Here is a 12460-nt window from a genome sequence, read left to right as displayed (position 1 = left end):
TTTTGAGACAAAATACTTATTTATCATTTTCAGTTTTATTCAAGGTCATTAAATATAAAGTTTTTTTATGAACTGTCCAATCGAGACAAATTTGTTTAGAATACTTGATGTTATAAAATGCCAAATGTGTTTAAAATGAGCAGGAAATCGTGCACCCTTTTCTGAAGTGGTCTTAATTTGTTACACAAAAAGTAATCTTGCTGTCTCAAAATTATTAGCTTTAGTTTACAAATTGTGTATTTTAGGCTAACTCTTGCAACTATATATACACAATATCACTTTAAACCCCCTAGAGTCCTTTTACCTCCAAGTGTGTGGGACTTTTACCTCAAGTCTCTGGGACTTTTACCCCAAGTGTGTGGGACTTTTACCCCAAGTCTCTGGGACTTTTACCCCAAGTGTGTGGGACTTTTACCCCAAGTCTCTGGGACTTTTACCCCAAGTCTTTGGGACTTTTACCCCATGTGTGTGGGACTTTTACCTCAAGTATGTGGGACTCTTACCTCAAGTCTGTGGGACTATTACCTGAAGTGTGTGGGGTAAAAGGCTCCCACACCACATTTTTTAAAAACTGAATTTTAATCAAAACATCCTTCCATTCTTATTTTTTTCACACAAATGATGTTGCTCCATTGATATTCAATAAAAATAAATATAGCCTATATATATATATATATATATATATATATATATATATATATATATTTTTTTTTTTTTTTTTCCGATCTTGATACATTTTGTGACCAGAAGAATGCCCCGTTGTACCCTACATATAGGCTATATACTGTCTGTGTATATAGGCTATTTATATATAAAACTACACAGCACAAATCGGGTTCGTTTGGCTCCTTCAAATTTATATTTAGTGCAAAACATATTCGGGTTCATCTGATCGTGTGGACAAATAAAACATATTGTAAGCTTTCCGTCCGGACCAATAAAAATATAAACAATGCTAAAAAGTTGCATCAGTGCTCTTCAGTAACTGATAAGAAACAAACGTTTGGTCAGTTTGTTCTGTTGTCCACAACAGACAAATAAAATCCATCTAACCCACCATGAAACAGTGTGAGATGAACAGTTCATAACGTAACTTTTCTTCTGTATATAATCGAATGAATCTATACGATGGGAGTGTTAGACGTAAGCGGAGTCACTTGACTGGGTGCGGCCGAAATTCGGCATACTCATCCGCGGCAAGTCCTTGTTTCTGATCTCATATATGGACTTCCTCCTGGCCTGCACCCCCCTCACCGCCGTTTTAATTTTCCTCCAGCCCAGGTGATTGAGTTCGGCTAGGTTGAGCACTACGCAAAGCCCACTGACCGCGAACATGAAGACGAGGAACACGGTTTTCTCCGTGGGTCTCGAAACGTAGCACTCGACGTCTTTGATGCAAGGGTACCGGTCGCACTCGTACACCGCGGGCACGTTGAATCCGTACAAGAAATACTGACCCACCAAGAAGCCGATCTCCAGCGCGTTCCTAAAAACCACCTGAATGATGTAAAAGCGCGAGATGCCCTCTTGCCTTCTCATTTTAGATTTGGTAGTTCTCATAGCAGAACTAGGGATCTCTTTCACTTCCAAACAGTCGGGCTCGGACTCTTTGGTGGAATTTTCCGTGTTCTGAAGTACTCCGTTCACGAGGGTGTTTTTGATCTTTTTGCTGTTGTCTCGTTTCATCGATTCAGGATCTCTATCTAGGGAGAGGTAGACTGTGGAGTATCTCCGCTCCTTCTGTTTGGCGGACTGATGCACCGAGTATGTGATGAAGCAAAGACTCGGAGTGCACACCATGATGATCTGGAACACCCAGTATCTGATGTGAGATATAGGGAACGCTTTGTCGTAACACGCTTGGTTACAGCCCGGCTGTAAGGTGTTACACACGAACATGGACTGCTCGTCGTCGTAAACGGTCTCCCCAACTATCGCCACGATTAGAATCCGGAAGATCACCACTACTGTCAGTAGGATCCTAAACGTAAACAAACAAATATTATTTAGTGTACAGTGTGTGTTCCAGTCATAGACCATTTGGGAAAGTCAATAAAAACAATGGGGGGAGGGAGGGAAGGGGATAAGACACACTTTGAGCCTTTAACTGAAGCGCCGAGCGGGGAGCTGTCCAGTGCTGAAACTCTCGCCACAGGCGCATGCGAGTAGAAGTAGTCTCAAAAATATCTTACATATGAAACAACAATCTCACAAATTGCACGAACAGCTTTGGTGTCCAGCAAAAATATGTAACCAATTATTCTAACACCTCCATGTCCTCTGCTATGGACAGATTAAGCTCCAATGGCCACTCGCTCGCGCCTATTTAGCGGGTTCACTGCATAATGACATATATATATATATATATTAAATGTAGCAAGCAATCAATAAACATTTCCACCTTTTATCCTCACCTGCCGATCATAGTAGAGTGCTGCTGGACAGCCGCCTCCAGGAGACGCTCGAGAATTGTCCATTCTCCCATGGCTGTTCATTCGGAGACTATATTGGACCGTGCAAAATCAAATATGTGAGCTACTGTTTCGCGTCTATCGCTCGTGTGGTATCGGGTGAATGCATTGACTTGTCGCTGCCGTCCACGCCTCGCTCCAGAGCGCGCCCTCGTCCACTCTGACGCTTGCTCGCGCAAGCCTCAAGTACTGATTAGTCCAAAGCCCTCCTATTTTCTGTCTCGCGAGCAGGACGATAGGTCACTGGGAGCCTAAACGGAGGGGAGTGTAATGTTTTGCTCGTGCTAATCCTGCTTTAAGTAGACTGCCTCCTCCTCCTCCTCCTCTGCGTCACGCGCAGACAGGTTGTTGGAGAGAAATCAGTACAGCAGGATTTCTCTGAATATGCCGGAGACGCACTGATTAATCCGTAATAAAATCATAGGCGATAAACTCAAATCACCGGGGATGTCTAGCTCCGGTGACACACACGCACCCAGTACCGTGATTAGATTAGAGGTAAGAGTCGGTGCGCGCGCGCGCCTGCGATTATAACTAAGTGAAAGTGATGACAGCTACGTATCGCGCGGTTTTGATAAGCTATTAAAAATCTGTAGTGATTCTGTAAAGTATATAAACATAAAGACTGTAAACAGTTGAATAAGTTGGCTTAAACTGAACACACATCAGTTCCTTAACCCTCACTTGCACTCTCCTGCTGGTGATGGAGAGGTAGGCCTATTTGTGGTAATGCCTGTGGTGAATTTACAGTGGGAGCACAGTGAGTAATCGCATTAGGACTACCCACAAGGCTCCAGAATTAAAAACAGTAACATGGGACATCCCTCCAAGGAACTTAAAGTTGTAAATCTCAACACTGGGCAATCAATGCTTGCCATTATTTATAGTGTAGGTAAGATAGAAATAAAAATTCTCATAGGCCTGAAGAGGGCATCTTGACAGTGTTCTTCACTAATCTCACTTTGCCTACTAAAGAGCAGCAACTATTTATACACTGAGTGCTAATTGAAGTTGCAAATTTGAATCCATCACAGATACTTTTATGGAATTCTATATTGACTGCATTAACAAAGAATGTGTGTGCTTGCATGCTTTGTAGTAAATAATGAAGATCTGCAATCAAAGACAAATAAAAATAGTCGTGCTTTTGAGGGGGAAATTATTTCTATACATATTTCCGGTCTTTTTTTATTAAAAAGAAATAAATATCCACTTACAAATGTATTTCTGAACCAGTCAATAACTACGAATAAATTGCACTTTGGTGTAAACATACTGTACATGAAAAGTAAAGGCAAAATTTTATGCTTAACAGGCGGAGGTAATGTTAAGAATTTTGTATCTTTGCATCCATGATCAGCAGGGTAAAATGTGTATCCCGACACTTAGAAGCACTTCCTGTGGACGATGGATGGGCCAGCCTCATCGTACTCCTGCTTGCTGATCCACATTTGCTGGAAGGTGGACAGGGAAGCCAGGATGGAGCCTCCAATCCAAACGGAGTACTTGCGTTCTGGAGGGGCGATGATCTATGAGTAGGAAGACATGAGTTAGTTAAACATCTATGGTAATTACTGAACTTAACACATTCAACTTTTCAAGTAAAAACAAAACAAAAAAAACCTGACACTGTTTAAAGTAAAGCTGAATGAATGAATCAATATTCTACCTTGATCTTCATGGTGCTGGGGGCCAGAGCAGTGATTTCCTTCTGCATACGGTCAGCAATACCTGGGTACATGGTTGTGCCACCAGACAGGACGTTGTTGGCATACAAGTCCTTACGGATGTCAATGTCGCACTTCATGATGCTGTTATAGGTTGTCTCATGGATACCAGCGGACTCCATACCTTTGGTAAAAATGGGAATCAATTTAGAACAATAGGCAGAAGAAGGGCACTGGTCATTAGCAAAGTGGTGTTGAAAGAACAGCTCATGTCACGCGGCACACTAATCAGCAGTTTTGGTTGTAATCTGATAACAAAGAAGGTTAATTAGTACACAATCTTAATGCAATTGAATCTAAATCACAATGTAATTTAAAATCAAAACATACTGTTACACATTACATTTTCAATACTAGTAATCAGATTACAGTTACTGACTTTCAATTATGTTAATTACTTTTAAGTACATTCATTGGGTAACACATTTTTTAAGAACTATTATTTAAAAGAAATTATATTCATATGTACTTCTCGTTGCATTTCTGTGAAAGCTCAAGAGCGTACGCCCCCTAATAAGTCATTGTAAGAAGGAAACGTTTGGTGCTGAGTGTATGACTTTCACATGAAAATGAACTTGCAGGAAATATAGGGTCTGTTCCAAAACTTAGTGAGCTGACTCCCGCCTACATAGGCAGCTGTCTTCTGTGGCAGCATCCTTACTGAAATGATGCCTCATGATCGATTTTGAATGCTCTACATAGGCGGCAGCTCCGTCACTAGGCTTGTTCGAGATGAGGAATATCTGCATAGCACCGTTTACCACTGATCACTGTGAGGTGCATGCCGAGAATGGTCCAACTTGCTCTGATGTCATACTGACGTATGCCTAAAAACACTCGCGATGGTGAGGGAGCTGCGCCAGGTGCGCAGTCAGGCGAAGTTGCTCTCCCCAGACTGCGCTGACAAAAGGCATGATGGGAATCGACTTGCTGGCAACACAGGTTAATGCTTGTTGGCTTAAACAACCTCCATGTTTTTGTTCTCTTCTAAAATGTTTGATTTTTTATTTATAATATAATGTTTTTATGTGTATAAAATATTCCAAACACTGACATTACAATCTCTACATGGGGTGTGTGATTGTTATCATATTTCTGAAATATCTAAATTATGTGTGTTTATTCTGCTAAAAATGGATGGAAAGACATGTATTATTGGCGAAATGTGGTGTCTTTTATCATATTTATTATCAGTTTAAAGAAACAGTAATTCAATTATATCCATTTTTACAGCAGGTGGCGGTAATGCACTGTGAAGTGATCTGCCAATAAAACAGAGGAAGAAGCAACAGCGCATGAACGTGAATCCTGCAATAGCCTTTGATCTCGTAGGTGTCTGATCTACTTTGAGAAGTGAGAACTGTCCAATTTGACTGCTCTTATTTCACATCTTTCCTGACTGCAGCCGCCAACTCTCGTCTACTTTCAAGGCAAAGCGTTTGACATCTCGAACAAGCCGATTCAAGTAGCGCACCTCACGAGCAGCGCAAGACTCAATTCTACTCGCAACTGATTTCGATGGACCCTTTTCACACTTCCGGGTTTTGGAATGTGGAAGTAAACGGTTGCAGGGTAAACTTTGATCCGTGGATTATGGCAGTCAGAAGATAGAAGATGGCAAATTAGCGGTCACTCTCTCAGCAGCTGTATGAGAAATCTAATCGCATCTGTGGTAAATCGTTTTTTTTTTATTAATTCCAAGTTAATATTTACATTTATGCATTTGGCAGATGCTTTGATCCAAAGCGACTTGCAGTGCACTTATTACAGGGACAATCCCCCCGGAGCAACCTGGAGTTAAGTGCCTTGCTCAAGGACACAATGGTGGTGGCTGTGGGGATCGAACCAGTAACCTTCTGATTAACAGTTATGTGCTTTAGCCCACTACGCCAATATAATACTATGTATAATGTTATACATTTGCACTATTTGTCATCACAGTCTGTGAAAAGGGTCCATAGATGTAGATGAGATGAATACACGATCAAGTAATGAACATAAATATGCACAGTACACACACATTTTGGGTAAAAAGACAGTTTTCAGTGATGTTAAACAATTTTTTAAGGACACTTTTCATTATTGAATGGATTATAAGTATATTTATAATGGAAATAGATCTTGCTACGTCTGCCACCTTGGATTTATTTTTCCACCGAGCTCATCACGGTCTATTCTTGGATCGCCTACCCAGGGAAGGATACATATGATGATACCTTAGAATTTGGCCAAAAGCGATATTTTACGAGGCAGCATAATTAAGATACCTACCATTTGGAACAGCCTCCGTGTCCAGAGCACACATATGATGCTGTGAAATGCTGCCTCCGAAGGAAGCTCACTAGGTTTTGTAACAGACCCATAGACAACAGATTCTTTTGACTTTGCTGAGCAACAAAACACTCTTCTGTGAAGTGGGGTTCTAAATACAGTTATTAAATAATAATCAATAATCAAACTACACAATGATGACTCTTAAGACATTACAGACATTACAGTTTAATTTTCTGTTAATGCCTGATCTTCTGTAAGCTGCTTTGAAATTATGTGTGTTGTGAAAAGTGCTATACAAATTAAAATGTCTTGACTTGTTTTAGAAAGTAACTTAAAAGTAAAATAATATTTAATGTAATTAAGTAATCTGATTACAATTTATATAAGTAATTATCTTTTTTATTACTTTTTGAGTAACTTACAGGTAAATACACTGTTTAATTTTTACTATAGAACAACTTGCAAGTCTTTGATAGAAATTTGAATGCTGGACTAATGAAAGATAATATCACTCCACTACTCACCAATGAAGGAGGGCTGGAAGAGGGTCTCGGGACAGCGGAAACGCTCATTTCCGATGGTGATGACTTGGCCATCAGGCAACTCGTAAGACTTCTCCAGAGAAGAGGAGGAAGCAGCAGTGGCCATTTCATTCTCAAAGTCCAGAGCAACGTAGCAAAGCTTCTCCTTGATGTCACGCACAATTTCACGCTCAGCTGTGTGAATATAACGCGAGTATTAACAAACCATTACAAAGTGGGCCTAAAAAGTGGTAGTACTCTTTTTGTTTTTTCTCTCCCCTTTTTGGAATGCCCAATTCCCAATGCGCTCTAAGTCCTCATGGTTGTGTGGTGACTCGCCTCAATCCAGGTTGCCTCCGCGTCTGAGACCGTCAGTCCATGCAACGTATCACGTGGCTTGTTGAGCATATTACCGCAGAGACCTAGTGCATGTGGAGGCTTCAAGCTATTTCCCGCGGCATTCATGCACAACTCACCACACGCCCCACTGAGAGTGAGAACCACATTATGGCGACCACAAGGAGCTTAACCCAACGTGACTCTACCCACCCTAGCAACTGGGTCAATTTGTTGTTTAGAAACCCTGACTGGAGTCACTCAGCATGCCCTGGATTTGAACTTGGGACTCCAGGTGTGGTAATCAGTGTCTTTACTTGCTGAGCTACCCAGGCCCCCCATAACTCGGTAGTACGACAAATAAATGGGACGACAAAGTTTCATGCCATAATGTGCATACCAGTGGTCACAAAAGAGTAGCCATGCTCAGTCAGGATCTTCATCAATTAGTCGGTCAGGTCACGACCGGCCAGATCCAGACGCATGATGGCATGGGGCAAAGCATAACCCTCATAGATGGGGACGTTGTGGGTCACACCATCACCAGAGTCAAGCACGATACCTACATTCATAAACAACAAAACATTTGTTAAGTACTAGAGAAATCTACACATATTATTCCAATACATACATTCACAAACAGTAAGGCACCACACTCACCAGTGGTTCGGCCAGAGGCGTACAGTGACAGCACAGCCTGGATAGCTACATACATGGCGGGAACGTTGAAGGTCTCAAACATGATCTGCAAATTAAAGAATGCCAGGCATTTGTAACATTTTTGATAGCACGTGTAACAGTAAGGCATAATCTTGTAGACACATCATTGGTGCACTATTTGGTGTTGTTTAAATAAGTTTACCTGAGTCATCTTCTCTCTGTTGGCTTTGGGGTTAAGAGGAGCCTCGGTAAGGAGGGTGGGGTGTTCCTCAGGGGCCACACGGAGCTCATTGTAGAAGGTGTGGTGCCAGATCTTCTCCATATCATCCCAGTTTGTGATAATACCGTGCTCTATTGGGTACTTTATGGTCAAGATACCTCTCTTGCTCTGAGCCTCATCACCCACGTATGAGTCTTTCTGACCCATGCCTACCATGACACCCTAGAGAGATTATAAAATAGATGAAAATAATCTGTTCAGTTATATATTGCATATAACCCATTTTTGCAAAAACCATATTCAAACGTCAGCAAACTGTACATCTTACCTGGTGGCGAGGGCGACCAACAATGGAGGGGAAGACAGCTCGAGGTGCATCATCTCCGGCAAAGCCAGCCTTCACCAAGCCGGAGCCATTGTCACACACAAGAGCAGTGGTCTCATCATCATCACACATGGTGTCAGCTGGGGTTCTGAGGGAGGATGTAACACATGTCTGAGTATACTGCTAACAAGTCATTTTGTTTGTCTATCTCAAGTCTATCACAATTTCAGTTAAACTCCAAAGATGCTGACGTGTCCAAACAAACTCTTACTTAAATAACATTCACGATAGTGTACATGGGTCAATTATGTGACACTTATTTTACTACTATGTTTTTAATTTCTAAATTAAAAATAATTTAGATTTTTTAAGGGGTGTAACCATCCAAAGACAATAAAAATTAAAAAGAGAAAATTCTTGAAAGAAGAAATGTTGTCATAAGTAGTTTGGATAATATTTTATTAATTTAATATAACAATAAAAATTCAAAACACTTGACATTTTTTATTTAAAGTATTATTAATATTTGGATAATTGTTTTCCACCACACAAAATCAAAGCCAGGTTGTGTAACCAACATGTAGGTAGCTAAAAAAAAATAAAAAAAAGAAGAGAAGATTGTAACCCGCACAAGAAGAGACAGTCACAATGTCGTATACAAAACAGCTTTATTAAACACAAAGCGTGCAAAGTACAAAAAAAGGGCAAATCCAGTGAAGAGGCGTCAAAGGGGAGCGTGATGTCGGAGCCGGGGAATCAGAATAGAAGGAAGGGGCAAATCCGGGAGAGAGGGGTCAACGAGAGCGGGAGGTCGAAGCCGGGAAAACAGTTAACAACTATGGCGTAGAACAAGACGGGACTAGCGGGATCAACGACAGGGGAACAAGGGGAGCTGGCAAGCTAAGGGGTAAACAAGAGGAGTTAAAAACTAGGTGAGACTAGCGGGGGGCAAGGACACGGGAAACTAAATACAATAACCAACAGTAGTGAGACGAATGTGCTGTGGTATTTATCGAGGCGAGTGCAGGTGTAAACAATGATGTGGTGATTGAGACGAGTGCAGGTGTATATAATGTTCTGGCGATAGGGAGCGGGCATGAGAGCCCGAGGGGGGAGATAGTGTACGAGCAGGAGAGCTCGTAGGAGCAAAACGAGCGTGGAAGCTCGAGGGAGCAAAACGGGCGCGCGAGCTCGAGGGAGCAAAAAAGAGCGTGCGAGCTCGAGGGAGCAAAACGAGCGTGCGAGCTCGAGGGGGCGGAACGAGCGTGGAAGCTCGAGGGGGTGGAGCGAGGGAGCGGGGTTCGTGACAAAGATGCAATTACAATCTCATTATTGTAAAAAAAAAAAAAAACAAATACAAATAAGAAAACAATATTGTATATTTTTACATTTTTCTTTTCATTTCAAATGGTGTAACTAAGAAAACGTATTGATGTTTGCGATTAAAAAATGTATGATATTTGTAAAATAAATAAATAAATAAATAAAATGACCTAGAAATTGTTTGAAAACTTTTTTAAATGAACAAACAAGTTGTGTACACCCATGTTTATTTAAGGTGCAAGAAAAGTATTTTAACATAACATTTTAATATTCAAAATTTGAAGTCATAAAATATTTGTTTTATTAATTTATTAATTAATTATTGTGATGAATATCTTTCAAAAATGTATGAAACTAACATGGTCACAAATAGCCTATTTAATGTTTACGAACTTGATACATAAAATATAATTTTAAGAGATTCCTCATTGTTATTATCTTGGACAACCTTATTTGTCAACATCTCACATATCAACATTAAGAACATCAATAAGTTTTTTATTTTTTACTTTTCCTCCCCAAGTCAGTAATCCTTAACTATAAACTATAAGCGTCTCTGAAGTCTCCAAAATGTTTAAGAAACTATTTAAATTGTTTTCCATTGTAATTCCACTGACCTTGCACTAGAATGGACCTCGTTTAAATCCTTGCATTCAGAAGATCCATGCAGTTAAATGAAGTCAGACGGACACGAAAGCTTTAGCTGTACTCACCAGATCAGCACCAGGAGTTGATTCCCTTGGAGAGTGACTGGTAGAAAGCGCCTTGAGCTGACGCGAATTTATACTCCACAAGTGTCCGGCGCCCGCTGGACTTCCGTCTCCTTATTTGGTAGCCCGAGCGCCATTGAGAGTGGTGTGGAAGGGCACGCTAGAGAGAGACCCCCGCGAGGCATTTGGTGGACGCCCTTGTATGGGAAGAGACCGCGGGGAGGTGAGTGATTGTATTCCACGATTTTCAGTATGTCACATCACCTTGAAGTACCGATAAAATCAAAGTCATCCCTAAAGTCGGTATGTCTGACTCAAGTTACATATCGAATCTTAATTAAGACAACAATAAGATATTGTTCTCTTCAAACAATAAATAATACATTGACATCCATAGCCTACTTAATGATGTTATTTCCACATTAAGGTTTAGAGATATTCATTAAAAAGAAAAGAAAAAGAAAAGTATTAATGTGCCTGTTTTTCTATTGAAAACAACATTTAAAAGAAACTTAGCCTATTATGTGATTGAAAACAACATGTTATACGCAATGACATTTGTGTAGCCATGTGTGTGCTTATGCAATGTTTTTTTTAAACCATCAATGCATCAATAAATCAGAAATACCAACATGGAAAATGTATACAATTGCTATATATAAAAATATATATACTTCGAAAAATATATACATAGACAATATATATTTTGGACGAATATATTGATGAGCTTATCACATATTAATCACAGTCAAAAACTGATCACCTGTCAAATCCAAGAGAATGCTACATAACAATATACAGTTTAGAATATTTATACACCTTAAATAAAACTTTAAAACTTTGCTTCATCAAGGATCTATTTTTACCTTATCTACTTACACAAATGACTTTCACTGGTGTAACCTAATGTTTCAGGTTGATTTAGTCAGATTTAATTACAATTTAGACTTTTACAGTGCATAGTAATACAGTAAACAAACTCAAGACCATCCAATTGACTTTGATTTAAAATCAGAGATTACTCTATGTTGACTAAATGTCAAGGATAATAGTCTATAAAGAGTGAAGTGACACCATATATTTATCAGGGTGGAGGGTCATTTGTGCAGTTGAATTTGAGTGTGCAGGGTGAAATCCTGAAGACAGAATAGACAGGACATCCAAAATACCTATTGTTCTCTTTTGTATTTCATCCCCCATTCACTGCAACCCTTTCATCTGACACATCCCTGCCATTTGTCTCCATTTACACTGGCTGCCAAAAGTTTGGATTAATGTATAGATTTTGCTCTTATGGAAAGAAAATGGTACTTTTATTCACCAAAGTGGCGTTTGAGGGAAGCTGTGGCTCAGATGGTAGAGCAGGTCGGCTGCTAATCGCAGGGTTGGTGGTTCGAATCCTGGCCCACATGACTTCACATGCTGAAGTGTCCTTGGGTAAGACACTTAACCCCAAGTTGCTCCCAATTGTATGCTAGCACCTTGCATGGCAGCTCTGCAGCCATTGGGGGGTGTGTGTGTGTGTGTGTGTGTGTGTGTGTGTGTGTGTGTAAAGCACTTTGAAGTCAAGTGGTTTTTATTGTCGTTTCAACCATATACAGTTAGTACAGTACACAGCAAAACGAGACAACGTTCCTCCAGGACCATGGTGCTACATAAAAACAACAAAGGACCAACATAGGACCACATGAGACTATACAACGAAATAAACTACCTATATATACCTATATAAAGTGCACGTGCAAAAAGTACAGGACAGTACAACAAATTACTGACAATGAACAGGACAATAGACAGTGCAGCGCCGACCAGTACTCAGTAGTGCAAAAAGATGACAGTTTCTAAAAATGTAAACATAACATACTATGAGATAATGTTCTATGCACATAGCAG

General features: G+C 40.2%; 2 protein-coding genes across 2 annotated transcripts; both read right to left on the bottom strand.

Moving 5' to 3' along the window:
- Positions 1-727: 727 nt before the first annotated feature.
- On the bottom strand, positions 728-2615 carry gjd2b (gap junction protein delta 2b). Its single transcript, XM_052096433.1, has 2 exons — positions 2415-2615; positions 728-1981 (listed from the first exon to the last, which is right to left on the bottom strand). Exons 1-2 carry the CDS (start codon positions 2483-2485, stop codon positions 1138-1140), a joined length of 915 nt encoding a protein of 304 aa, XP_051952393.1. The 5' UTR covers positions 2486-2615; the 3' UTR covers positions 728-1137.
- Positions 2616-3766: 1151 nt separating this feature from the next.
- Positions 3767-10586, bottom strand: actc2 (actin, alpha, cardiac muscle 2). The gene is given in 8 exon segments (XM_052095248.1): positions 3767-4000; positions 4141-4322; positions 6997-7188; positions 7730-7891; positions 7990-8074; positions 8192-8431; positions 8538-8682; positions 10571-10586. Coding segments are annotated over 7 exon segments (1134 nt in total). The 5' UTR covers positions 8667-8682; positions 10571-10586; the 3' UTR covers positions 3767-3856.
- Between the last annotated feature and the right edge of the window lie 1874 nt (positions 10587-12460).

The sequence above is a fragment of the Xyrauchen texanus genome, chromosome 28 (assembly GCF_025860055.1).
Source record: "Xyrauchen texanus isolate HMW12.3.18 chromosome 28, RBS_HiC_50CHRs, whole genome shotgun sequence".
NCBI lineage: Eukaryota > Metazoa > Chordata > Actinopteri > Cypriniformes > Catostomidae > Xyrauchen > Xyrauchen texanus.
Note: the sequence above shows the minus strand (reverse complement) of the source record. Positions and strands in the feature narration are given on the sequence as shown.

Coding starts and splice junctions, on each gene's coding strand:
- gjd2b (XM_052096433.1), bottom strand. CDS start 2,485: ATGGGAGAATGGACAATTCTCGAGCGTCTCCTGGAGGCGGCTGTCCAG. Junction 1,982..2,414: donor CACTCTACTATGATCGGCAG/GTGAGGATAAAA, acceptor GTTTACGTTTAG/GATCCTACTGACAGTAGTGG.